Source organism: Salminus brasiliensis, chromosome 25 (assembly GCF_030463535.1).
Source record: "Salminus brasiliensis chromosome 25, fSalBra1.hap2, whole genome shotgun sequence".
NCBI lineage: Eukaryota > Metazoa > Chordata > Actinopteri > Characiformes > Bryconidae > Salminus > Salminus brasiliensis.
The window spans coordinates 5841328-5868957 of record NC_132902.1 but is presented as its reverse complement, the minus strand read 5'-3'; the positions used below and the strand labels follow the sequence as shown (position 1 = coordinate 5868957).

At 40.6% G+C, this 27630-nt stretch overlaps 2 protein-coding genes and 1 long non-coding RNA gene across 5 annotated transcripts in view; all 3 read left to right on the top strand.

The window, feature by feature from the left end:
• The window catches only part of cdkl5 (cyclin dependent kinase like 5), a 62168-nt gene extending 55521 nt beyond the window's left edge, over nt 1–6647 (top strand). For 2 of the 3 annotated variants that reach the window (XM_072671803.1, XM_072671805.1), the window contains 2 exons: nt 2180–2395; nt 3168–6647. In XM_072671803.1, the coding sequence (XP_072527904.1) occupies nt 2180–2395; nt 3168–3563 (612 nt within the window). In that variant the 3' untranslated portion in view covers nt 3564–6647. The remainder of the gene's footprint in view (nt 1–2179; nt 2396–3167) is intronic. The other variant, XM_072671804.1, reaches the window with a different exon arrangement.
• A 42-nt stretch (nt 6648–6689) lies between these two features.
• Nucleotides 6690–12353, top strand: LOC140548286 (uncharacterized). Its single transcript, XR_011978554.1, has 2 exons — nt 6690–7771; nt 7804–12353. It is a non-coding gene; the product is annotated as an uncharacterized lncRNA (long non-coding RNA).
• Nucleotides 12354–16060: 3707 nt separating this feature from the next.
• Nucleotides 16061–24936, top strand: rs1a (retinoschisin 1a). Its single transcript, XM_072671660.1, has 6 exons — nt 16061–16115; nt 16335–16360; nt 16461–16590; nt 22486–22627; nt 23029–23224; nt 24784–24936. The coding sequence occupies exons 1-6, from the start codon at nt 16061–16063 to the stop codon at nt 24934–24936; spliced, it is 702 nt and encodes a 233-aa protein (XP_072527761.1).
• The last annotated feature ends 2694 nt before the right edge of the window (nt 24937–27630 follow it).

Sequence of the window (27630 nt, the reverse complement as noted above, 5' to 3'; positions counted from 1 at the left end):
TTTTTATGGTATAAAAAGCAAACTTATTATACAAATGAAAGAAAAAGTAATACAATAAATAAATTGCCAAGGACATTAAGTCAAGGACATTAACAAATATAAGATCACATGAGAGAGAGGTTTTAAAAGCTATGAAGTGTGGTAACCACCTGTTGCATTAAAGCCTATTTAATATAACTATCTAATGTGTAAATAATATTTCTAAAAATTATTATTATTATTATTATTAATTATTATTTTGCAGTGTTACAATAACCTGTGACCTGTTTCTCAACCGTTTTAACGCTGTGTTTATATTAAGGTTATAGTTAGACACACATATCCAAAATTGCTTCAAAGATAGAGAATGCCATGAATCCAGAAAGTACTGTTCTTTGCCCCTCCAGTGTTTGTATTTAAGGAAAATAATGAAACGCAATAAAAAGGAATAACCTATGTCCAACCATTTTGCAAAAATGCACACAGAAAAGATGCATTTGAAATTCCACAGTCAAGTCACGATTCAAATGGAAATCTTCTGTGTAAAAGCAAGTGTGAAAACGCCCTAAGAGACAGACTCAACAAACCAATGTTACAATTTTTTTCAGAAGAAAGTAGCTCAAGTCTGCTCGAAAAATTGCGAAATGTAACGAGATGGTGTAATTTGCTAATTTGCATATCTGTGATGTCATCACATTCTATTTATATGCTGCCTAGTGTCGGATGGTTTCAGTCCTTTATCTTGTTGCTTCTCTCTGTACAGGATAAAACAAACACATTATGTGCACAATTACACAAACAACATTGCTAGAATTGTAGCTATTCGTCTTTTTTAAAAAAAAAATTACGCAAGGGGTCAAAAAGATAAAAAAAAAAAGCTAAATGCAGCAACTTGGACAACAAAGACTTTTATAAACGCACTTCAATAATGTTAAAAAATGAAAAAAAAAAACTAAGCTTTACTAAACACGGTTTTATGTTCTTTCTAAAGTTAAGTGTTCATTTACTAAAAAGATGTGTTTTAATGAAACTGCAGTAATGACAGATTTATCTGTTTATTGTTTAGTTTTGCATTTCTGTTTTGCCTAATATAAATGTTTGATATACACATCAGTTGTTATTGTTAATGTGTATTTGTAATAACATAAGCCACTATATTAGTCTACAGAGCCAAATAAGCCAATACATTAGCCTACAGAGATAAGCGCATTGTTTTCTAATGTGTTTCTATTAAAAAATAAAGTCACTTCCATAGTAGTAGTTCAGTTTTTAAATATAATTCTTATTGTGAATGAATTTTTGTCTTTATTAAATACATGGTGAAATTAAAATGTTTTAAAATCTAATGCTCTTGAAAATAGACTATACACAAACCATAAAAAGTGCTAATCATGCAACAACAACAAAAAAACAGAAAATGTCATCATATACTATGAAATGTCAATATCTTTTTTATGTCAGTAACTTTTTAAAATACTGTAATATGCATTTTGGTCCAATCCTAAGAAAAATGATTAGGAATGAATTCTACTCGTAGCTCCTGTGCAAACCAAAGCAAACCTCAAACACCAAACATGTCCTAGCTGGTTAGTTGTAGTTATTTATTTTGCATTCGGATTTCGTGGATCTGGTTCCTAGTGTTCTATACATGTATCGTCAACACTAACGTCCCTGCTAGCATTGTAGCAGCACAAGCACGTGTGACAAGATGCATGGAGCTGATAGCTGCCTTCTGCAGTGCTTGCTTAGAATTGGATGCACGCTTACACACTGACTGTTTGCCACAACTGGGACAGTACAAGAGAATGGACAGAAAATTGTGTGTTTCCACACAAACACACAACGCCACACTCATCCAGGAGGCAGAGGCTGGGTGTGTCCGAATAGACAGACCGGTCTAATGTCCAAAATACTTTCTGCATGTTAATTTGCTAGAGCTACCTATCTTGGTTATCTTTTTCACTTCCGTTTCATCAAACAAATTGCAAGTGAATAATACTGCAAGGAGTTTCCCATAAAGAGAGATTGCAGAGGGAATGTCAGTACACCCCCAGCCTGCTGGCCTCATGCACGATTTTTTTTTTTTGTGTGTGTGTGGGGTTTTGGACACCCTGTCCTAGGAACACTAGAGCATATCGATCATTGCTGTTTTTTTCCTAATGTTCTTACTCACTGGTTTACGCATGGTTGTGTGTGTCAGGTTGCAGCTGAGGGCCAGCAGGACCAGCTGGTGCTCCAGAGACCGGTCAAATCCTCTTCTCATCACAGCAGCCGACACCGGAACCGGGACAGGGATCGGGAGCGGGATAGAGACAGGGACCGAGACAGGAATCGAGACAGAGGCCGAGATCGAGACAGAGAGAGAGACAGAGACAATACCTGGCCTACAGAGAAACATGCAGATGTGCAACCTCAGGCAAGACATAGTTTTAAGCTAGAGCTGGTGGTTACTAGCTTTTGTTCACACTACCAGTCCAAAAGTTTGGAATTATTATTTTCTGTAATAAAAAAAATATATATTTGGTTGATAAATGTATAAAGTGATTATAATAGGCTAATTCAGTGCAACCTGATCGCTTTCAGAAAGTTAGTAAGAAGACAAAAAAACAATTTTGTCCCCAGTATCTTCACAGGCATTTCCCGCTCACAAGCTCGGTCATCCTTAGACAGTGCCAACCACCAGTACTGGGAGGATGAAGGCTAGCACATGCTTCCTCCAAGACACAGAAATCCAGCCAATAACGTTTTTCAAACTGCCATTAAAGCATCATTAGACAGCTCACCTCACTTGAAGGAGAGCACTAACTGCCAGACGGCCACATTGTCTAGCATCACAAGAGAGCGAGGCCACTGCTCTCTATGCTCCTTTCAGGAGCCAGTAGATTGTTTTTTTTGACACAGCAAGTAAAAAAAGGGGGTTGAAAATGTACCTTACATTTATATTAGTATTAATGTTTTGTTACATACCTAATATAAATGTAGAATTATCTTTGGGGCGGAATATACAGTCATTCTTGAGGATCCTTTGTAGCATCAAAAATGAAGTTGTAATTAAAATTTGTGCCATGTTTGTTGATCATGATATATAATCTTCGTCTTAATCTTAATATTCTTAATCTTTGCAGTCGCACTCAGCACTCGCACTCGCACTCGCACTCATGAGGGCTTTTGTTTTTCTCTCATTTAAGAACCAGCCTCTGAAGTCTCTGCGTAAGCTGCTGCACCTCTCCTCTCCTCCCTCTTCCTCTCCGGCTAGCCAGCCTCCTCCTCCTCCGGACCGCTCCTCCGAACTGCGCTTCCAGCCACTCCCAAACTCCGCCCCCAAAGTGCCCCCGAACTTGACTGACGCCCGGGGGCTTCCGGTGGGTAGTGTCACTCCCAACACCAAGAGCCGCAAGCCCCACAACTACCCTCTGCCAGGGCAGATTGAGTCCAGCTGGCACGCGTCGGCTCTGACTCGTGCCGAAGGGACCCCCTACCCTGACCAAATGGCCAGCAAAGGCGGGCAGAATGGCATCGGCTTTACCAGGCCCACCCGCCCCCGGATGCCAAACCTTAACGACCTGAAAGAAACGGCTTTGTAGGGTAACAGCCTATCCCCTTCTTTTCATCAGGCTACGTGGGGGATGCTAAACCATACTGCTCACACACAGCGATACGCTGCACTGCTCCTCTGGCCAGAAGGTGGCAGTAGTCACGTCGCAAGTTTTTTTTGTTTGTTTTTTGTTTTTTTAAAAAGCATCCACATTTGATAGAATTTGTATTATCGTTCACGACTTATGGGTTGAGTTTTTCTGTTGGATATCTTATCGACAATGATGATATGTATCTACGTATTTGTACATTTATTGGTGGGGGAAACGAAATCTGTGGAATAGTAAAAGCTTTAGTTTATACACCAGAGAATGTATAAATACTCTATGTGTAATAATTCTATATTTCATGGAGATTATTTAATTATAATTATGAGTGTCTTAATATTTACATTGTACAGAGTGCATTTTATTGTTGTAACAGACGGTACATATTGTTAGGATTATTACTATTATTATTAATATTATTATCATTATTATTATTGCTTTATTTTATTGGACATTTAGTTCTATTATGAGTCCTCAATCTGGGGGCCTAGGCCTCACATACATATTGTAACATTCTGCAGGTTAAAGATTTAAATCCAACTCTCCTTGACCACAGAAGATAAACTCTCAGAGATTATAGTCCCCAGGTTTGGATTGATTTCCTTGATCATAAGTTTGGGTACGTCCTCTAAAATTCCTCCCAAAACAGTACACTCTGAATGGCTGGAGAGGCTAATAAAATACAGTAGAAGGAGCAGCCAGCAGGTACAATACGGGCTCAGTGCTGCAGGCCCAATTTAGTAGAGAGTGTGTGTGCACAAGAAGATGCCGTCATTAATGTATTTCAGGCTGGTGGGCGACCTGGCATCCCCCCCCCAGGGAACGACTCTTCGTTCCAGACCCCATCAGCTGATGGCAGGTGTGACTTTGCCTACGGCGCCGCACACTGATTCACATGCAGCACCACGCAGGGGCAACCTCAGAGGGTCCAGAAGGAGCTATTATACCAGTATGACTTTGTATGGTTAACTTAAGGATGGTAGCTCGTTGTTCTACCATACGAATGTAGTATGTGTTTTCTTTGATGTCTTAAAATAATACTCAAGTGTTTTTCAAACGATTTCCTGTCGGCCGTATCTGTATCATACTGACGATTATCACAGACAATTACAATTATTACATTTGAAATTGAAATTTCACTGTAGTTAAAAAAGGTGTGGTTGTGCAGGGAAACCAAATTGTGCTAGACACTGGCCGTCCAGCCCTGGGAATTAAGAACCTCAAAATAGATGCTATTGGGCAGTTGCTAAATACTGTGAATAGGTGTTTGAAATATGTTATTACAGAAGAAACAGAACTACAAAAAAAGCATATGAACCCTTTATTTATGTGTACAATTGACCTATAATGTAATTAGAAGGTAATTTTTATCGAGGAAGGCATTAAACTAGATAAACCAGAACTCAATTAAACAAATTTGTTTAAGTGAGTTGTACACTTGTATATTTAAATTATATTGTGGGAATTATGGGAATAATAATATGTGAAGTAACATCTAAGGACCTACAGGCCTCTTGAGTAATGTCAGTGTTTATGAGTCCATCATCAGGGAAACAGTCCAAGAATAATGTGCATGGCAAAAGAGCAAGGAGGAAGCCACCACCCTCCAAAAAGAACACTGCTGCCCATCTGAGGTTTGCTTCAGACCACGCGATTAATCTGAGATGCCAGTATGGTGATTTGGGGCTGCTTTGCTGCCTTAGATCTAGGACAGCTTGTTATTAATGGACTTGTGAATTTGTGAATCAGTAGAAGGTCAGGGTATCTGTACAGTGAAGATCAAATCGTAAGTAGTTCATGCAGCAAGACAACGACCAGAATGCACACAATTCTGCAAAGAAATGGGGATTCTTTCTCTAGCCTTAGAACTTGTGATAAGAGTCTAATCAAACTTTAGGTCAAATGTATGCAGAAATGGGTTCACCTGTTGTTGAAAGAAAACGGATTCCTGCCTCACAGCAGAATTGGTGGATTGATGGTATGGTTTCCATGGTGATAGAGTTAGCATTCCTGCAGAGCGCCGGTGTTATCAATGATCTATTCTATGTAGTGCTTTAAATACACACAAATGTTTCTCATTAGACATTTTCATTGAGGTTCCGATTCTGCTAAACTAAAATGAGTGTGTCTTGACTTTAGCTTTAAGCGTTCCACCACTGCAGTCAACAGCAAAAGTTGGGAAAATTGAACTCCTGGCAGATTGTTCCTCTGAGTGCTGCATTACATCACCGTTGTGAGATTTCTATCATTGCACAGCTGACAAAAAAGGAATGCATATACTTGATATCGGCAGAAAAATTTGTGGAATGAGCAACGGTACACAATTAATGGCAGCATGCAGACATTTTTACCACTGGTAACTGTGTGCATGTTGTTAGGCCGTATAAAAAGTGTTTTGAGCACTTGCTAATGTTTGTATATTGTGTTTTTATTGAGGCTCGAGTTCTGGCGTTATTAGGCAGGTTTGCTCTTGGACTTCAACTGCAAGCATTCAGTGCTCATTTATCATCCAGTTTATTCCACTTCTGTGACTGGCAGCAAAAGATGGAGAAATTGAACTCTTGGCAGAACGTTCTGCTGAGTGCTGCGGTACACTGCCATCGTCCGTCTACCGTTATAATCATGAGCGCAGCATAACAGTTAGGAAAAAGACAGACTTGAGGGAGTGTTGCGGTCTAATGCGCTTCGGCCCCGGGGGTAGCAAGTTCACATGCTGAGCCATGCTGCTTTGCCATCTTCGGCTGGAGTCTGAGAGAGCGCAGTTAAAGCGCTGTTGGCTGGCACAGGCATCTGTTAGCTGGTACAAGACTTACGAAAGCAGCAGAATTAAAGATCAGATGAAGTGAGCTGTGAGATTTAGAGTACTGAGCATTCCAACAGCGCTAGAACACGGCCGGCTCACCATATAGCACACTATTTCAGTAATAGGGAGGGATTTTCCACCCAATCTACAATTTATGCAATTATATAGTGGGGAAAAAAAGTATTTAGTCAGTCACCAATTGTGCAAGTTCTCCCACTTAAAAAGATGAGAGAGGCCTGTAATTGACATCATAGGTAGACCTCAACTATGAGAGACAAAATGAGAAAACAAAATCAGAAAATCACATTGTCTGATTTTTAAATAATTTATTTGCAAATAATGGTGGAAAATAAGTATTTGGTCAATAACAAAAGTTCATCTCAATACTTTGTTATATATCCTTTGTTGGCAATGACTGAAGTCAAACGTTTTCTGTAAGTCTTCACAAGGTTGGCACACACTGTTGCTGGTATGTTGGCCCATTCCTCAATGCAGATCTCCTCTAGAGCAGTGATGTTTTGGGGCTGTCGGCGGGCAACACGGGCCTTCAACTCCCTCCAAAGGTTTTCTATGGGGTTGAGATCTGGAGACTGGCTAGGCCACTCCAGGACCTTGAAATGCTTCTTAGGAAGCCACTTCTTTGTTGCCCTGGCAGGGCCCAGCCACGTTTCAATCTCACAATACATGGCCCCATTCATTCTTTCATGTACATGGACCAGTCGTCCTAGTCCCTTTGCAGAGAAACAGCCCCAAAGCATGATGTTGCCACCCCCATGCTTCACAGTTGGTATGGTGTTCTTGGGATGCAACTCAGCATCCTCTCTCCTCCAAACACAACAGTTCTACTTTGGTTTCATTTGGTTTCATTCTCTCAATACTCTTCCGGAACATCCAAATGCTCTCTAGCAAACTTCAGACGCGCCCAGATATGTACTGGCTTAAGCAGGGGAACACGTCTGGCACTGCAAGATCTGAGTCCCTGGCGTCGTAGTGTGTTACTGACGGTAGCCTTTGTAACGTTGGTCCCAGCTTTCTGCAGGTCATTCACTAGGTCCCCTCGTGTGGTTCTGGGATTTTTGCTCACCGTTCTTGTGATCATTTTGACCCCACGGACTGAGATCTTGCGTGGAGCCCCTGATTGAGGGAGATTAGCAGTGGTCTTGTAGGTCTCCCATTTTCTGATTATTGCTCCCACAGTAGATTTCTTCACACCAAGCTGCTTGCCTATTGCAGATTCAGTCTTCCCAGCCTGGTGCAGGTCTACAATTTTGTTTCTGGTGTCCTTCGACAGCTCTTTGGTCTTCACCATAGTGGAGTTTGGAGTGTGACTGTTTGAGGTTGTGGGTAGGTGTCTTTTATACTGTTAACGAGTTCAAACAGGTGCCATTAATACAGGTAATGAGTGGAGGACAGAGAAGCCTCTTAAAGAAGTTACAGGTCTGTGACAGCCAGAAATCTTGCTTGTTTGTAGGTGACCAAATACTTATTTTACTTATATTATTTGCAAATAACATCAGACAATGTGATTTTCAGAATTTTTTTTTTCTCATTTTGTCTCTCATAGTTGAGGTCTACCTATGATGTCAATTACAGGTCTCTCTCATTTTTTTTAGTGGGAGAACTTGCACAAATGGTGACTGACTAAATACTTTTTTCCCCCACTGTATTATAAAAATACATTTTTGCATTAACTCACATTTACTTACAGAATTCAACAACTGCCCAAAGACTTCTATTATAAGTAGTTTTGTGTTCTTTTCTAAATACAGGGAAATTCATCAAAGTGATCAGTGTCTTTATGGTACAGATAAAGGTTTCGTTAAAAAAAACAAAAACACTGCAGTACCTTGTAGGACTGTAGGATTAGCTAATGTTTTAGCTAATGTTTTCACTGTCGAGAATGTTGACAGCTTTCCTCAGAAACACAATCAGGTAGTAGTAATAGGACATAGAACGGAAGTTATTTAGAAGACATCGAAGCACAGCTTTATCAAAATAAATAAATAACAAAGCAAATCTTTTTTTTTTTAATGAGCTGGATAATTATTTAATATCCGAGCTACAGAAAGGTTTAACATATTTATATTTCTATACTGTATTCAAGTTACTTATTTTAACATCACTGTATATGGGTTAGAGAATGTTCTATAGATGTTTATGAGATGGATATTTAGAATATAAAGACCCGTAGGAAGCGCGGGAACGGGAATGTTAAAAGTGATCGAAGTCATCACACACACTAAGCATCAGCTTATAATTTTTGCGGTTCACTGCTAAGTATGTTATTCCTTTGAATGTACTTTCTGACACCAAGCATATGTTTTCATGAAAAAATAATGATTAATATTTATTTATTACTACATTTCAAGCGGATTTTAACTGAATATTTTGTTCCTTTTCTTCTTTTCTTTTGGTTTAAAGACAGCATATATGTTTCCTTTTTTCAAGTATTGTTTCTCAATGGTGCACTTTAAACAGGTATTTTCACACAGGTGTTTTGTGCCGATATGGTGTTTTCTAAACAGCGACAAAAAACAAACTTTCTGTCTATCTTAACCACTTTCAAGAGATCTGGACTGTACAAGGCTTTTCCTTCATGAAAATTTGTGTGTCATCAGGACACAGCAGGAGTTTATGTGCGATCTTGAAAACGTATAGTGGATGTTTTGTACATTGAAATCACTTACTTTTTATTTTACATGTCAGATTTGCTCCACTAAATACTTATAATTTAACACAAGACAAACTGATACCATTTGCATTCCACTGGTTTTCCGCCCACACCATCACAACATTCATCGTCTTCTGTCGTCACATTGTTTAGACAAATGGACAGAGCTACATTACAGAGCACACTCTTCGGCAAGGTCGTACAACATGCTTGTTTTGGTCTAAATAAATGCTTTTATTAGACTTTAAATCACTGATAAAGCGCTGAACTCTAGCCCTGTGTGGTCACTTTAGTTTCGCAAGGAGCTGCTGTCCGATTGCCATGCAATAACAAGCTGTTTGGGTTTTTGTTTATTTGTTTATTTTTTGTCATATTGTTCTTCAGTGTTTGTGTTATCATTTTATTATTTTTCTTTTTTTATTCGTAATTTTAGTTTTGTCCTTTTGTGTTGTCAGTTTGCCTCTTTTTGCAGAATTCTTGTGCCCTTGCTGATTGTGCATCTGTCTGTATTGTATTAACTCACTGACCTGCCTTGGCACAGTGCAGTCTGGCAGCGTGTGCCACCGCAATGCCAAGTAATTTTTGCATTAGCCAGTCATTGGCACCGTCAAAGCTGAACAGTTTGAGGACTGGCGGGCTGCAAGGATGCATTGTCCCCGAACACTGACTTACAACCTGCCACCCTGTCCCAAATCTGAGCAGATCCTAAATGTTTTCCCTGCTCCATGTCGGGCAAGGCAAACCAACTGCACGGTGCTGTACGGCTGCACAATATAGGCAGATCTCTGTATTGCTACACATCGCAAATACACTACAGTTTACAACTTTTTCATGACATTTGTCTGACACTCTTTTCTAGAGCAACTTACACAGGCAGACAAACGCAAGGTTAAGAATCTTGCCCGAGGACCCCACTCTGCCACGGGTAAGGTAACCCACTACATTACACCAACCACATTTATTCTTCCATTTTATGGTTAAATATTAGCTGGCTAATTTTGAGCCAGTGTACATTTTTAATGCCTAGATTCAACAAAACACAGCCCCGAGGCAGGATATCACGATAACAGTTCACAAACAATATACTTGTGCAGCTTTACAGTATCCGTACTCCTTAGCCAACATGCTCATGTGGGGCTCACATGGGTGGAACGTGGGCTAGGTGGGTTTCGAGTGGCCATGGGCTCCAAGTGGGTTTGTACATGCATTTTTACTGGGACACAGTTGGGCAGCCTAACTTAATCTTACATGAGTCTCATCTAGGCCTCGTTTGCAGTGTACAGCCTAGATGGGACCCAAGTTTAACCCCTCCTGGTCCCATCACTGACCCTGGTGGTGGCCAACGTAGAACCTGGGGAAAAAACATGGCCATGTTAGCTGGGTCAGTCACCCCCAGAAGTGGATCTGGGGAATCGTACATAAATGATGCAAACTGGTCTCAGGTCAGTAGACTTCTCATACCTCCACCAGCATCTCTAGTGGTTAATAAAGTAGTCTAGAATTTTCTAGCCTAATCTCCACCTGCCACACCTGTATTTCATAAAGAATAGAAAACCTTTTGTCATAGAATGTTCTTATAATTTAGGGTTCTTTTACTAAAGCAAACACATCAAAATTACACCCAAGCTGTATGCAACCGATGCAGGTTAGGTTGAAAAAATGTATTACTATTTATTACGTATAATACAAATGACCATGATACATATTCATCAAGCATATCAGAACAACTGCGGTTACAACAATCCAGCTTCACCTCAGAATTGCCAACAGGGCTGAAAGTGAACGAAAGCCGGGAGCATTTGTCGTGGTTTGCATAATGCAAATCAACTCCCACCAGCTTTAATTCATTATTAGCGACGTACTTCTAACGGTTATACCAGAAAGCCGCTGACCCCTTGACCTGCAAGACCAATGGTTGCGAAAAGCATCCCTTCCAAATGTTCAAATCCAAGTCCAAATGCAACTGCCATTCATACTCACAGTTGGAGCAGAAACTGTAAACTGTCCGAATGTGATTTCTGCTTAGCCTCAGCCTGTCCGCCTGCCTTCTGCGACATTCTGCCATTTGGCAAGTGGGGTAAAAAAAAATTAATTAATCTGCCTGTGAATGTAATCTGTGTGGACCTGACATTACAAATAGGGACCAGCTTTATTTTCAAATACGTGTTTTTCTTCCCAAACATAGTTTTTTGTTTGTTTGTTTAGTTTTTGTTTACCTGTCCACTCTTTTGGACTTAGTTGATTCTTCTGTGCCAACTTTATGGAAGCTCTTACGTAAATCGGGACGTTTACAAACTATCAACAATGATAGGTGTGACTTGAAGGCTGAGTTATCAGTCTAATGGGTCCAAACTCTTTTCTAAATCTCTCCATTGCACATTTGCAAGTTCCATCCCTCCCGATCCCTCTTTTTACATGGACTGTACTAGAATGTATTTGGAAAGACATCAGTATTTAGATGTGTATGAATTTTAACTCTGTCAAAGGGCATGTGTGTTTGGTCGGTGCTGGTGTGTGCTGTTGTGGAAGGTATGTATGTGTGTGAGTGTGTGAGTTTGAATGGTTGTGTGAGAGAGAGAGAGAGAGAGAGACTCTCAGGGGTCCAACTCAGAGGATTGTGCTGTGCTGAAGTTGTGTGTGCAGATTATGGACACATTAGCAATGCACCCATAACTGCGCCCTGTGGCCATCTCGCCATCTAGCCAACCAGGAAAGCATTCTAAGAAATAGGAAATAAAGGGATGCTCCAGTGTGATCTGGATGTGGTACATCTGTAGCATTAGGTCAGCTACCCCAGCCAATAATTCCCCTGCACGTAGCAAAAGAACACAGACCATGTTGACTCATTTATAATACAAGCTAACGTGCAGGTTCCTCTGGAGTAATCGACCTCATGCTATAAAAGGACTGAAAAATATGTCCTTTGATGACCAGATCCAGTGGTTGAAGCTAATGAGGAAATGGCTCAGGCCCCTCCTTTCCTTTCCATTCCATTTCATTTCACGTTCAGAAAATATTGTCCACTTCAGCACAACATAGAACCTGTTAGCCGTCACATTTGCACTCCATACCTCTACACACTCTGTCATTGTCCTGATTCCTGTGTAGGCCTACAGGGTTCCAGCTTCTCCAGGGCCCCTGGAAGAAGTGACATCCTGGCTGTGTTTGTTTCGCGTCTAAGCATGTCTGACACAAACAGCATTTATAATGTATATTGCCCTGTAATTAATGACAAATAAAAACAATGTCCTCCCAGTAACCGACTCTGCTTCCTGATGTATTCGTTATGTGTCAATACAGGTAAGAGAATGGCATTAATTCAGTCATTAAGACTTAAAGGTACAGGTCTTAAGTTAAAAGCCGTATTTCTCACCATGAATGTCGTTAGGGGCTAGAGCATTGAAAGATTCAATGCCAGGTCTGATTTATTAACACAATTCACTTTCATCACATTGTCACAGTAACCCATTAAGGAATAACTGCGTAGATGCCGACACATTTTTAACCAATTTTAACCAGCATCAATTCTCAATATTACACAGTGAAAATTCACAGTTGCAAATTCAGTTTGTACTCGTAAGCATAGAAAGCTCTTTCTTTCTAGATTTTGCTTTTATTATTTAGCTTTTCTTTTTTTTACCCAATTTTCTCCACAATTTAGCTTAGCCAATTAACCCACACATGCACATGTTTCCTCCGATATATGTGAAGTCAGCCACTGCCTCTTTTCAAACTGCCACCAATGCAGCATCACTAGGCAGCCAACGTGCTGGATCCACAGCTCTGATACAACAGCCAACAGATGACTGTGCTAGCCAACTCACCCAAAGAGAGCGTGGTCAATTGTGCTCTCTCAGGTTCCAGCTGCTGATGGTGAAGCAGCATGACATTGGATTTGAACTCGCGATTCTAGGATTATAGCATAAGCGTCTAGGTCTGCTAAGCCAATCAGAATACCTTCTTTTTTTATATCAAAAATTGATAATTGAAATTGAAATTGAAAAGAATTATTATTATTTATTATATATTATAATTTTATGTGAAATGTAATACTTTTACTGATATTAAATCTAAACAAATGTATCGTTTTTACTTGTGCTGCAGGTTACACATTTTAAAAAGTTTCTTTGAATTGAATATATGATATATGATAGTAGAGGACCGTCATATTTTTTGGCTCTCTTAGTGCCTCTAGCTTGAACAGTAAATCATCTGATATCATGATCATGCTAATGTCTCTTTGACAACAGGACACTATATTAAACACATCGCAGCATCGCTTCCTTGAAGTTAGCATTGCTACCGCAGTGTTGGCACTGTTACCACAATGATAGCATCGCCATGAAGTCATCTGCCATCCTCTCCCAGCAGCGCAACCGCTACGTTAGCAATGCTATGTCAGCGTTAACAACACTATCACACAGGCTGCCAGCCTAACACACCGTTAGTCACAAGCCATGCTCATTAAGTCCTGGCCCTTTACACCTAAAAACCAGTAAATATGGTCTACGTCTTAACTCCTCATTGTCAAAGTGTCATTGACTGCCAATGATTCAGTCAGTAGCAGTCTGGCTAAACTAGGCTTGCCTGTTTTTGTCTTGTTGCAGGTGCAGTCTTGTGAACTAAATTCTCAGTTTTTGCAAAATCATCTGTAAGTAGGGACAGAATGTCTTTAGATGTGAGAGTGTCAGACTTTTTAGACCATTTTCAAAGTCTCCTAGTGTATGGTTAGCATTAGTTTTCATGTGATCCTCAGAATACTGATCTCAAGAAAACAAAGCAAGAAAAACAAGTAGTGATCTCAAGAAATAACTTTTGTTATCTTGACCAATCAACTATATACACACGTGGACAAAATAGTTGGTACCCCTTGGTTAATGAAAGAAAAACCCACAATGGTCACAGAAATAACTTGAATCTGACAAAAGTAATAATAAATAAAAATGTAATGAAAATTAACCAATAAGTCAGACATTGCTTTTTAACAGAATGCTTCAAAAGAATTATTTAAAAAAATAAACTCATAAAAAAACAGGCCTGGGCAGAAATGATAGTACCCTTAACTTAATATTTTATTACACAAACTTTTGAGGCAATCACTGCAACCAAACGATTCCTGTAACTGTCAATGAGACTTCTGCACCTCTCAGCAGGTATTTTGGCCCACTTCTCATGAGAAAACTGCTCCAGTTGTCTCAGGTTTTAAGGGTGCCTTTTCCAGACATGTTTCAGCTTCTTCCAAAGATGCTCAATGGGATTTAGGTCAGGGCTCATTGAAGGCCACTTCAGAATAGTCCAATGTTTTCCTCTTAGCCATTTTTTGGGTGTTTTTAGCTGTGTTTTGGGTCATTATCCTGTTGCAAGACCCATGACTTGCGACTGAGACAAAGCTTTCTGACACTGGGCAGCACACTTCTCTCTAAAATCCCTTGATAGTCTTGAGATTTCCTTTTACCCTGCACAGATTCAAGACACCCTGTGCCAGATGCAGCAAAGCAGCCCCAGAACATTACAGAGCCTCCTCCATGTTTCACAGTAGGGACAGTGTTCTTTTCTTGACATGCTTCATTTTTCCATCTGTGAACATAGAGCTGATGTGCCTTGGCAAAAAGTTCCATTTGTCCATAGGACATTCTCCCAGAAGCTTTGGGGCTTGTCAACATGTAGTTTGGCAAATTTCAGTCTGGCTTTTTTATGATTTGTTTTCAACAATGGTGTCCTCCTTGGTCATCTCCCATGAAGTCCACTTTGGCTCAAACAACAACAGATGGTGCAATTTGACACTGATGTTCCTTGAGCTTAAAGTTCACAAGAAGTATTTCTGGACTCTTTTGTTGTCATTCGTATTATCCATCTCTTTGATTTGTCATCAATTTTCCTACTGTGGCCACGTCCAGGGAGGTTGGCTACAGGCTCATGGATCTTAAATTTCTGAATAATATGTGCAACTGTAGTCACAGGAACATCAAGCTGCTTGGAGATGGTCTTATAACCTTTACCTTTAACATGCTTGTCTATAATTTTCTTTCTAATCTCCTGAGACAACTCTGTCCTTCAATTTCTCTGGTCCATGTTGAGTGTGGTACACACCACATCACCAAACAGCACAGTGACTACCTGTAGCCTTATATATAGGCCCACTGACTGATTACAAGATTGCAGACACCTGTGATGCTAATTAGTGGACAAACCCTGATTTAACATGTACCTTTGGTCACATTATTTTTGGGGTACCATCATTTTTGTCCAGGCTTGTTTAATGAGTTTACTTTTTAAAATAATTCTGTTGAAGCATGGTGCAAAATCCTTATTTGTTCATTTTTATAGAATTGTTATTTATTATTACTTTATTATTATTATTATTATTATTATTATTATTAACATTAATATTATTATTATTATTAATGGTCAGATTCAAGTTATTTCTCTGACCATTGTGGGTTTTTCTTTCATTAACCGAGTGGTACCAACAGTTTTCCATGTGTGTAAAAAATAAGTTGTGGTCACGAGAAAAGATAAATTAAATAAAAAATGACAGTTGCAGTTACAAGCATATCATAGCGCATATTCTCCTGTTGCAATTACTTACACATGGCTGCAAAAATTCCCAAAAAGATTTGGAATGGGAAATGTGAAGGTGTACAACACTCTCTTTTCCAATAAACCTACATGGGGCATGGCATCATGAGAATGCTGGGCAAGGTTGAGGTGAGTTAATTGCAATGGTCGCTGGACCATTAATTGGGTCACAGGGGGTAGCAGACCTGACTGGAACTTCAGGGGAGTCGTTCATGAAGAGACAAGGTCCGACCGTGATATGAACAGCCATATGAGCTGGCCTTTAGCAGCTGAGGGAGGAGCTCTGTGGAGATAAAGGGTATTAGATAAGGCCATTAGGGCTGGGTGGATTATAGTAATCCAGTCCCTTCACCATTGGGGTGGTCCACCAGTCAAACACAAGGCAAGATGGAGTACGGGAGCCTGCACGCTTTGTTCCTCGCCCTGCTGCTGATCAGCGAAGGTAGGTGACCTTCTGCCTTCAGGGGTCCAGGCACTTCTGTCTTTTTTGGCTTAGAATGGTTTCAATAAATACATTAGAACTATGCTTCTATGCTTATGCTAATTCATTTACTGTCAATTTATGTTAAAACGTGTTTAGAAATCAGTATTACTGGGAATATTTGGTGTTGGAATATTTAGAGATCATTCTTTTTTTCTTTCTTTGTTGTGTGGGGTCCAGGTTCTACTGGAGTTCGCTCCCAGCAGGTGGGTTTAAAGTATTTCTTGATTCCTTCTCTATTCAAGAGTTTCAGCATTGTGGCACAAATCAGTTAAATGAGGCATGTTCATCAACCATCACCTTTAGGGAGTTGAAGACAACGAAAGTTGGACCGGGAAAGCTTGCAAGTGTGACTGCGATGAAGGGGAGTCCCCCACCGAATTCACCTCCGTCACCACTGGCTCGAGCTGGAGCCGTGGACTAGGGTGCATGCCAGGTGAGAGCGGACCTCCTTTTTTTAACAGTCTCAGAATGGCATCTTTACATTGATGTGCCTAAGCTGAGGTATGAGTGTCAAACAGAGGCCCAAAAGCTGCCATGAGCAGCTGGGAATGACTGAAATATCTCCAGTGTTTCTGTTATTAATAAAGACACAGCCTCAGACTTTGACCCAGACATTGATAATGGAGAGGAATGGGTTTTGTTGGTGTCGGTGAATCTGTTCCAAGTTGTTGCCCTTGGGAAACAGTTTGTATGGTCCGTGTGTGTGTCAGAGAGAGAGAGAGAGGCAGAGAGAGAATGGGACTGCTCCGGGACAGGCACCTCAACCTGCAGTGGGCTGGAAAGTCATTAATCATTCTGTAGCAGCTTCACCTGGGATGTGTGTGGCATCGCAGACCCCTGCCGCTATACGGCCAGCAGGCAGCTACGCTCCATTTCTGCTGAGAAAGAGAGCGAAATCAGAGAAAAAAATTAGAGAAAGAGAAAATGAGAGACTGAGAGAGAAATTAGAGTGTGCGGGAGAGTGAATAAAGACTGGGAAAAAGGAAGGGAGAATGGCAGAGACCAGGTGAAACATAATCTGATTAGTTGTAGTAGGGCAAGGAATATGATGCACAGATTACACAACTCAGAATAACCCTCCTAGAAGCAGGATTCCAAAGCCAGCAGGTATATTTAACTGGTGTGTGTGTGTGTGTGGACTGTGTAACCATAAGTCCCATGCTCATGTAAGTCCAGTTAAGCCAGTTCAGGACATTTAGTGCGTTCTTTGGCACATTTAATAGCATACTGTAAGTTGTTCTTTGATGTATAAATAGTATGTGACTTTGGTTGGGGCAAAAACGTGCCAATTTTACAACCCTGTTATTTTACCTCAGAATGATACATCTTGATTATCCTTTATGGTGGACTCATTAAAAACAATTACATACTCTACTTCAATTTAAAGACCCCCACTGGTGACATCCTGCATACATAAAACTAAGTAATAGCCACAACTTAGTAAGGTGTGGGCACAAGATAATTAAGAGATCTTGTTCATATGTTGTACTAAGTTTGCAGCATCCCATTTGAACTGGGATGATGGAAGTTTTTAGTTCCAAGTAGACAATTTACCTGATACTGATTCCAGTTGTAAGAAGTGCTATACAAATATATTTGATTTGATTTCACAATTTCAACTGGAATGCCCCCACAAATCGGATATCCTACTCAGTAGACATGTTCCATGGTGTTTGGATGCGTAAAATACACCATAGTGCATTGTTATCAACTGGAATCGCTAATAATGCTAACCTGGTGACAATGCTAACAATGTCAAAATGACATATTTCCACCATAAAACGAAGAATTGAAGTGAAGAACTGTCAAACCAGCTGTAGTAATCTCAGAAATCTTTAGCTAACTGTTTTATGGAGATGAATGCGGTCAACTTGGGTGTGATGTCATTTTCAGCTCCGGTATCCGACTTCTGTATCGATTGGCTGGTATATGTCATCATGATGGCTTACAGGAGCCATATAGCAAAGCATAGCATAGCAGAGGTTTTTTTAGCACTTTAAGAAGAACAATGTGCCTCATTCACCAATATATGAATAGCTGAAAGATTGTACAACTATGTACATATTACTCTTATTATTAAACTATGCCAAGGAAAACACAGGTTGATGTTCTACAGCACCTCATAAATGGAAGCAGTGACATAAAGGGTTTTGTTGGGATTTTAGGGGGCAGTGGGCTGGTCACTATATCAGCTTGGCAGAGTTTCACTTTTTTTGTGTGGCACAGAGAAAAAATGCCCACAGGAAACAGCCACCTGTCAATGCATATGTATCTGAGAGTGATCCAGAAAAGTGTTGAAGTGCCAAAGGATAGGACCTTTTTACACCATTTGAAGAATACAGCTTCACATAGTAGAAATAACCATTGGCTTGGATGACCGTAAAGAGAGGTTGTGGCTTGGACTGTATTACATGACAGAAATTGTTCATTATAGAGGTTAACTGATTCACAGTGGCACTGTTGGTTGCTTTGTACCACTAACCGGAGTCCTGATTCCCCTCTTGCTTCAATGGCCTGTGGGGAACCACTGTTATGCCGTTGGGAGTCACTCAATAAGCGAGATGTGCATTCTCTGTACGCCTTTACTACAACTGCTCTAGAACATCCCACAAAGTTAGCAGTTCCCAAGATGCTGCCACCAGTCACCCGCTGTCACAGTAATATCAGAATATTATGACCACCCATGGTTTTCAATTAACTCGGCCAGGGACGTCACAGATGCCATGTGACAGGGTTTGGTGCACGTTTGAATGAGCGAGCACACCAGTCAGTTGCAGCAGAGTGCAAAACCATTGTCAAGGGCAAAGGATGTGATCTGACTGATGTCCAAAAGGGCATCATAATAGGGTATCGGGGGAAAGGGCAGTAGCATCTCGGAAATGTCCTTATGCCGTAGAGAAGGTGTATAGAGAATGGACCTCTCTTGCCACTGATGCCAGAGGGGAATGACAGCTCCAGATTGTGGTACAAAGCAAACAACGCGCCACTGTGGTCTAGTGGTCAGTCCGTGCTACAGTGCCAGCCTAGTGTCATCCGAGCCAATGGTGGTTATTTCGTTATTTCCACTATTAGGTAGGTGGTCCTTATATTCTGAAATGCCTGTGTATTGTGACAGATAAGATCACTATTTAGATGGGGTTTTTTTGTTGTTTTTTTTACATTTAGGCTATTTGGCTGAAGCTCTTAGCCAGGCAACTTACATTTGAATTATGTTACACAGGTAGGTGAACGTAGCTTTAGGAGTAGCTTGTCCAAAGACTCTTTTTGGTGTAGTGTACTGTGCTTGCCCAGCCACGTGTTTTCTCTACTCTATGCATGTGAGTGCACTGTTCAGTTTGCGAGTGGTCCCTCATTGGCTTGTTGATGCTATGGGTACCATGTCCTTATTTATCACAAGCATAGACCCGGTGGAACTGACTAGCTAGTTACAGTGATCTCCTTCTCGCCGCTTTTGCCAGTCCAGTGAAATCCAAAGAGGTAGCTGTAGGAAACTTTATAAGTAGCCAAATTCATCCAGAGGTTGTTTTGGAAGGGAATGTTAAAAAATTGTGTGAGAAAAGGCAAATGTGACATGAGAGCGTGAGATTAGAGCTAATTCTGTGAGTCTCACGGTCACTGCGCAAGAGTCGGCAGCTCCTAATCCCTGACACCATCTTAAGGGTCGTTCCATTTCTATATCTAAGCAAGAAAAGGGCAAAGGATTAAATGAACACAGATGTCAACTTTATTGTTGCAAATCTGAAGCGAATTTCTTTTCAAACCTGAAAAACAACCTTAGCATTAAATTAGCTGAACTACTAAATTGCTACCTTTTTAGTTAGAAAAGAAAAGAGCTATACAGCTAACTACAAAAAAAAAGCAATACACAAGAGTTTCAATACCAAGATTATATATTATGTTGAAAAGCACAGGGAAAAAACATAATCAAGAATGTCTATTGTTTCCAATGCCCTCTTTAAAATCCCATGGGATTATTTTTTGTTGTTCTGAAAAACATCGAAAGAGCTAGTTGTGGACATGGAGCTTAAGTTGGGACAGGAACCATCTGTCGAACTTAAGTCGCAACAGCCGCTGAGCGCTTGTCAAAATGGAGCATTAGGGCTAAGCTTTTAGGATGGAGATGTGGACATGGTGGCGCTACTGGTATTAAAGAGCTGGAGAGAGAAGCTTAGTGGTGTTTGGTTTGCCATAAATCCGAAACTCTGCACAGAGGAACCACCCTGGTTCAGCAATCACTGTGGTCCTATTTCACGTCCATCCGGCACGCCACCATGGCCGCCTTGTGTTGGATTGGGTATGTTTGTAATCCATTGTTGCTCTTAAGCAGAAGAAAAAACAGCTTACTGTGAGCTGGACTGAACTGGCTTATGGTTTGTGAATTAAAGCAAGTAGTGTCTTTTTTGTAACACGTGCCAAAGAGGAAAGAGGTGGATTAACAGATTGCCCTGCATTGCCCTGCATTGCTCACCTGCATTGTCTGATATACTCTGTACAATGGGGACACAAGAAAAGTCTCGATTTTCTACATTTCTAGTGCTGTATTTGATCACAGATTCACTTCAAATTGAAACTTTTTTTTTTATCTGAGGCTTGTAGCAGACATGAACATGTTGCTGTCAATCAAAAACATCTCTAAAATGCCATTTCTATTGGATTATTTATCATGACACATTGAACAAAAACAGCTGCCAGATTCAAAAGATCTCCAACAGTGAAAATGCCAAAAAAGGAGATACAAGTTTTTTAGTGTGACAGCGACAACAAATTTTACAAATTTTAACAGTGTCTCTTTCAAGAAAAAAACCCTTTAGCCCATGAGCTGATGCTTATGTTTCATTTCTAACAACTGTATCCTCATTATGCTACATCTCATATTTACACTCGCTCATGTATCTAGAACTTCCAGAAGGTCTAGAGTAATGATTCTTGTCATGAAATCAGTCCCATCCATTGAAAATCAAAACGTGATCGGTTGATTCCACTGTACTTTCCTAATTATGTTGGTGGTTAATCGGACAGGTTCTGAAGTGCTAACAAACTGAGACTTGCTTGCCAACAGCAACCTAATTATCACAGAGGAAAAAATCCTGATGGGAAAGTTTACTGCTTGGCATTTCAAGATTTTACCCTCTTTTGTTTTCAACCGTCAAAATTGACTACAAATTGTATTTTTTATTAACCCCAGAAAAAACTAGGCCAGACAAAAAATGCCCACAGGAAACAGCCACCTGTCAATGCATATGTATCTGAGAGTGATCCAGAAAAGTGTCAAAGGATAGAAAAGGCTGTTTGTTTTGTTTTTGACATTATATTTTCAGTAAAGCCACACTATTAGTTCACAATGCTGCAAACAAAATACTGTATTTACTCACATATGCTCACTACTACCTAGTCCTAGTTCTGTTCTACGTGTCTGTATAGACAACACTGTACATTACAGCAAAAATTGACCCAAATCACATTAATTGTAAGTAAAATAAAAAATAGAAAAATAGGAAAGCTTGCAAGCAGAACTAGAAAAACAGAACCACATTCATTTAGCAACATAAACTACACAGTCATATCAGAGTGTTATGACCACCTGCCCAATAGTAGAAATTACCATTGGCTTAGGTGACACTAGCGAGACGTTGTGGCATGGACTGTATTACATGACGTAAAGTGTTATTATAGAGGTTAACTGGTCCACAGTGGCACTGTTGAGAAATCTGTGAAATTTGTTGTTGTTGTCACCCATTAAAAATCAAAACATGATTGGTTGATTCCACTGTACTTTCCTAAATATGCAGGTGGTTAATCGGACAGGTTATGCCTACTTAACACAACTCAAAGAACTAATCGAACTATTTAAATGCTTCTTCTCTAACCTCCTAAATCATTTAAAGAAACATTATACAGCTCTATACAGCACTAAAAATGGTTCCACAGCTGAGTAAGCAACCACTTTTACTAATGGGTAAGTGAGATACTGATGGTGGTCTAATATGGGACAGAGAGGATGAGAACATAGACAGAACATACACAAACTGGACATCTGTATTTCTTAAATGCCAAATTTTCAATTTTTTTTCTTTCCATAGAGAATGCTATACATTAACTATGTCTGAATGTCATCACTCAAAGGGAATTTCACAATAATAATAATTAAATGGTCAAAAGCAAAATAGATCAGCAGGACCTGAATTGGGCACTCCTTTTCTATGGCATCGTCGTAGTACAAACAATTTATTCAAACCTGCAGGAACTTAATTGATTGACAAATAAAGAATCACATGGCTAACAGATTAACCTATGCATTTACCGATTCATTTTTTTTTTCTCTCCCCAGAATGCCCATATCACTGGCCCATGGGCTTTGAGGCCGGATCTGTCACTCCAGATCAGATCAGCTGCTCTAATGAAGACCAGTACACTGGCTGGTTCTCCTCCTGGACCCCCAGCAAGGCGAGACTCAACAACCAGGGATTTGGGTGAGTGGATCACACCCAAAGATTACACCATGTTTCTTACAGCTTCCCAGGTTTTGCCACTACTGTTTCCATCAAAACAGTGTATAATTATGGCATTATTAGTCAAGTGTATATGTGTACCTGCATACACCACAACAGAGGCCTACTTTTTAGAACAAAGCCAGGGGCCTTGAAAAAGTGCTTCAACGGAAAGTCATCACTACTAGCAGCATTCATTACTAAAACAAAAACCTTCTTTACTAACCATGTAGCTTCATTTAAGCTCAGTTGTTTCAACTGTAATAACTGACACTGGTTCTCTACTCAGCCAAACTGCACTGCGTCTACAATGGCTTCAGAAGTCAGAAGGTTTCTCGCAGATCCATAAATGAAAACACTGACTCTGACCTCTCTCTCTGAAGGTGTGCTTGGTTGTCTAAGTACCAGGACACCAACCAATGGCTGCAGATCGACCTGAAGGAGGTGAAAGTGGTGTCCGGCATCCTGACCCAAGGGCGCTGTGATGCAGATGAGTGGATTACTAAGTACAGCGTACAGTACCGCACCAATGAGAACCTCAACTGGATCTACTACAAAGACCAGACTGGCAACAGCAGGGTGGGTAGAAGCTTTTTGAACGTGTAAATGTACCCAAGAGCTAGCATTCTCCCTGATGGTAATATAATTACCAAATAATTAGTAAGTGGTCTAATATTACTTAATAATTTATTCTGCATGTGACACTGTTAACAACCAGTCATATGAAACTTTTTGAACAAATCAGTCCATTTTAAAGAGCAGATCCCATGGATTGTGGGTTGTTTTTTTTTTTTCCATGAATCCTTGCAGCCTTATCAGCCTGAAATTCCAAAATGGCGTAGTTAGTTGATATTTTGTTTGTACAGCCTATAATTAAGTGCATTGTTTTCTACTGGGTACATTTCTGAATAATCTATAGGTAAGAATGAAATAAACTGTCCAATTGGGATTGGTGGGTAAGTACAGCTAAACAAGTGCTCCCATTGGTTTGGCTGAAGGTCTAACACGTCAAATTAACAAATTAATTGAGGCAGTGGTGGCTCAGGGGTTAGAGCACCGGGTTATCGATAACAGGGTTGTGGGTTCGATTCCCGGGCTTGGCAAGCTGCCACTGTTGGGCCCTTGAGGAAGGCCCTTTACTCTCTCTGCTCCCCGGGCGCTGGAGTTGGCTGCCCACCGCTCTGGGTGTGTGTGTACTCACTGCCCCTAGCTCACTAGAGTGTGTGTGAGTGCGTGTTCACTACCACAATGCGGAGGACCCATTTCGCTGTACAGTGCACACTGTACAGTGACAAATACGTGCACCTTTACCTTTAACACGACTCTTCTGCTTCAAGTTTGGAGCTACGTGATTTCTGTTTAAGTGGTTTTGGTAGGAACAACATGAACATCCTGGGAGAAATGCTTGAGAGCAGTGCTATTTAATATTATTGCAAATAAAACAAAGATCAAACTATGAACATTATGTAATTAAAAAAATAGTAGCATGTAGTTGTCTGTTTTTTTTTTACATGAATGAGAGTAAACCAATCAAAAATAGACTGTAGTGTTTGTGTTGATAAATACAGTTATGAGTGTTTTTTATTGATACGCCCCAACTCAGAATGTTGGGATTCATCGAAAAATCAAGTGACCTGACATGACCTGAAGGCAGCAATCCCAACTGACCAAACAACTGCATTGACACATCCACATAATGGCAAATTTTTCAGACTTTAACCCTTTTTACATGTTACAAAATGGGTTTTGATTCTGTGTGTTACGCTAAGTTATGGAGATATGGTGCTTGAACAACATGGTGAGAAAATCCTGTTGTAGTTAGAAAACCATTATCAGTTTTAATCTGCTTTTAGGTCTGTTTTGGCCATTTTACTTGTTTCTAGATAAATATGACATCAAACATTATGAGGTGTTAGCACCCTATGCTAGGCCTGCATTCACCACATGCGTTTTTTAAGGCTGTCTTTGTGTTCTCTTGTGGTTGTAAAGATTTTCTGAAAATCTTTCCATCCACAAGAGAACACAAAGGCATAGGCTTTACAAATACAGCCCCTGATCACCAAACCGTGCTGGACACCCTCCACTACTGCGGTTTTACCATACAAATCAAGTGAATGTGTTGTCCTCCCTCCTCCCAGGTGTTTTATGGGAATTCTGACCGCTCTTCCTCGGTCCAGAACCTGCTTCGCCCTCCCATTGTGGCCCGCTACATACGCCTCATTCCTCTGGGCTGGCACACTCGCATCGCCATCCGGATGGAGCTGCTGCTCTGCATGAAAAAATGCACCTGATGTGACACGACCTGTGATGACCCCACTAGCCCTTTGACCTTTTTTCTTACCTGCTCCACAGGGGGTCTTTCTCTCCCTGCCCCAAAAGAAAACTATTGACCCTTTTGATTCTTTTTTTTAATGTATTTAGTTGTGAGTATATTATCTTCCTGATATATGTTCCAAGATGTTTGTTTGTTTAAAATGCTATAGTTGAACTCTTTGAAAGGTCTGAAAGGTTTTACGGTGGTGGTGACCTTATAAGAAAGAAGGTTGAAAAGACTGGAGATAAGCTGGTATTAGTGACTAATGGTAATTAGTTTAATGTCTTGTTACTGATTTGCTTCTCTGTGTGTGTGTGTGGTCATGTAATTGTCCTCACAGAACCCAATTTACCCAGGGTAATACTAAAAATGGGCATTTTTCACATTACTAATGAAAGAAACACAACTTTTTTACAACTAAAAAAAGCATACATTTGCAATCTTTCCAAAAATGCGCCTTTTATTAAAGTTCATCTCTGGTATTGGAGTTAGGGTTGTGTTACAGTTATACTGTTTCTTTATTTATGTGTAAACACTTGTGTACACTTTTGTAAGGCAAGAGGCCTATCCAACAGATATGCTCATGTTCAGATTACACTGTGCCAATCTGTGCTGACCACTAAGCCCATGAAATCAGCATACACTGGTCCAAATGGCCCAGTTTAGACAAATAGCTTATTAACCTCTATACTGCCACAAAAGGGAGCTGACTGACCGAAGTCTGTCCAAAATATACCTTACGTATGATAGTCAGCAAAATGGTTCAAAGTCAGTTCTACAGACTCCTTACTCTCAAAGTGTTTTTGAATGTGTGTGTGTTAATTAGTATGCTAGATGAGAGGAAAGGCTCAAATATACAGAGCTCTAACGTGTAATTCAACGTCTAGATACCAGAACCCAGCATTTTGACTGCTAATTGTTCCACAAAATGTTGTCTTCCTTTTTAGTTTAAGGAGAAAAGCTGGTGTTTAACTGTGTTCATGTCACATTTGTGTCCCTAAATAAAGAGAATTTTATTCTGGCTGCTGTATATATAGTCCATCTTTTGAAAACCCCATGTTTAAACCCAAGTCCGCTACCTTGAAGCGTGTGTCTACATTAGCGCTTTAGACTTTATTTATTCGACCACGTCCAAACACTTCCAATCTCAAATGCCCATTTACTGCCCATATAAAAGGGCAACTTAGCTTTAAAGGCTTAGAGACTAATACCACCATGATAAGCCACCATTTTCTCCCCAGTTTTCCAACTTGAGTGCTTCACGAAGCTTCATCTAGTCATATGATGGTGGGCAGCTGACTGGTTGAAGCATTTACACCAGGGTGGGGTACTGCAGTTCAGGAGGGCTGGATTCCTTCTTAAACACTCCAGACTTTGCTCAGTCGTTAATTGACAGATGCAGCCGTTGTCTTTCTGCGCATGCGCAAAGCACTCTATAGCGCTCTAAGTTTGATTGAGCCAGATGTGGCTATAAATATGGTTTATTAATAATAATAATAATAATAATAATGTGGCACAAAACAGATTGCAGACGTCCCCTGATGAACTAATGATTGTAATCGTGACAGAAAAGGCCACTAACCGCTGACTTCACTGACTGGTCTGAAGGTCAGGTGAGGGGAAGGGGGTATAATTGGTCAGGTCTGCTTCATTATTGCCGTCGCTGATTTTGTCGGCATTTAAGGAAACCCAGACCAAGGCGCTGTAGTTTCCCTGCCATCATGAAAGCACTGCGTCCTCGAGTGAAGCCAGCCACCCCGGTGAACAGAGCGAAGGCCAGACTTCGAGCTCACGCTGTGTTTATTTACCGCTTCAGGAGAGAGGTAAGGGCGAGTCTGCCTCAGGTCAGCGCTGTATGGGCACGTCACGCCCCTCTATACAACTGATGCCGTCGTGTGCCCCTCAGACCCAGACCACTGACGCTGCGGTTGTGGAGAAAGCACTTCGCGGCCCGACCCCGTTCTTGTTGCGGAGAGTGAGTCTGGAGGCCGCCCGCCTCTCCTCCTTCAATCGCCGCTGTGTGATCACGCAGAGGGAGGTGGTGGCGGCTCTGGAGAAGCTGAGGCGCAGACGCCATACTGTGCGCATGGACGGTGCATGACCCGAATAACGTTTTAATTAAAGCTTTAATGTAAATATTTAACTGTATTAAAATAAATGTGGCTTTTAAACATCAACTGTTTATTTGTGATCAGTTTCTGGTTGCGTATGAGGGGTACTATTATGGGGTGCTGAGCTCTGACTATGGAGGTCACCAGGTTCCTGAGTTCCTAAACTTTTAGCATAAGGTTACCCTGCGGGAGTCCTGGAACTGGAGAAGTCCTTGTGGGCGCTCCTCGCACTTGTTCCCCTACTGCCAAAACACGAGGTGTGTGAGTGAGCCATTTTGGGTGGTAATGCCGTTTATACAGGGATTTGGGGGCAAGTAGGATTGTGGCCTACATCAATTCCTGAAGCCCTCCTTGGACCAATTGGTGAGCTGTTCAATTTATTGCGTGAAGCGATTTGGCCAATATTCTTGTTGGAACTGCATAAAACGTAAAAGCGATCAAATTATTAGTGTAAATTAACCCTTTATAATGCTCTCTGCCTAAGATGGTGGGTCTCGCTAGAAAAGCCCCACAATTATTATTTTATTATTTAATTATTATTTATAATTTATTTTATTATT

What these genes read in the sequence shown, in the direction of transcription:
- rs1a (XM_072671660.1), top strand. Translation starts at nt 16,061, where the DNA reads ATGGAGTACGGGAGCCTGCACGCTTTGTTCCTCGCCCTGCTGCTGATC. An exon ending in CCTGCTGCTGATCAGCGAAG is followed by an intron (nt 16,116 to 16,334) that starts GTAGGTGACCTT and finishes TGTGGGGTCCAG; the next exon opens with GTTCTACTGGAGTTCGCTCC. An exon ending in CTCAACAACCAGGGATTTGG is followed by an intron (nt 22,628 to 23,028) that starts GTGAGTGGATCA and finishes CTCTCTCTGAAG; the next exon opens with GTGTGCTTGGTTGTCTAAGT.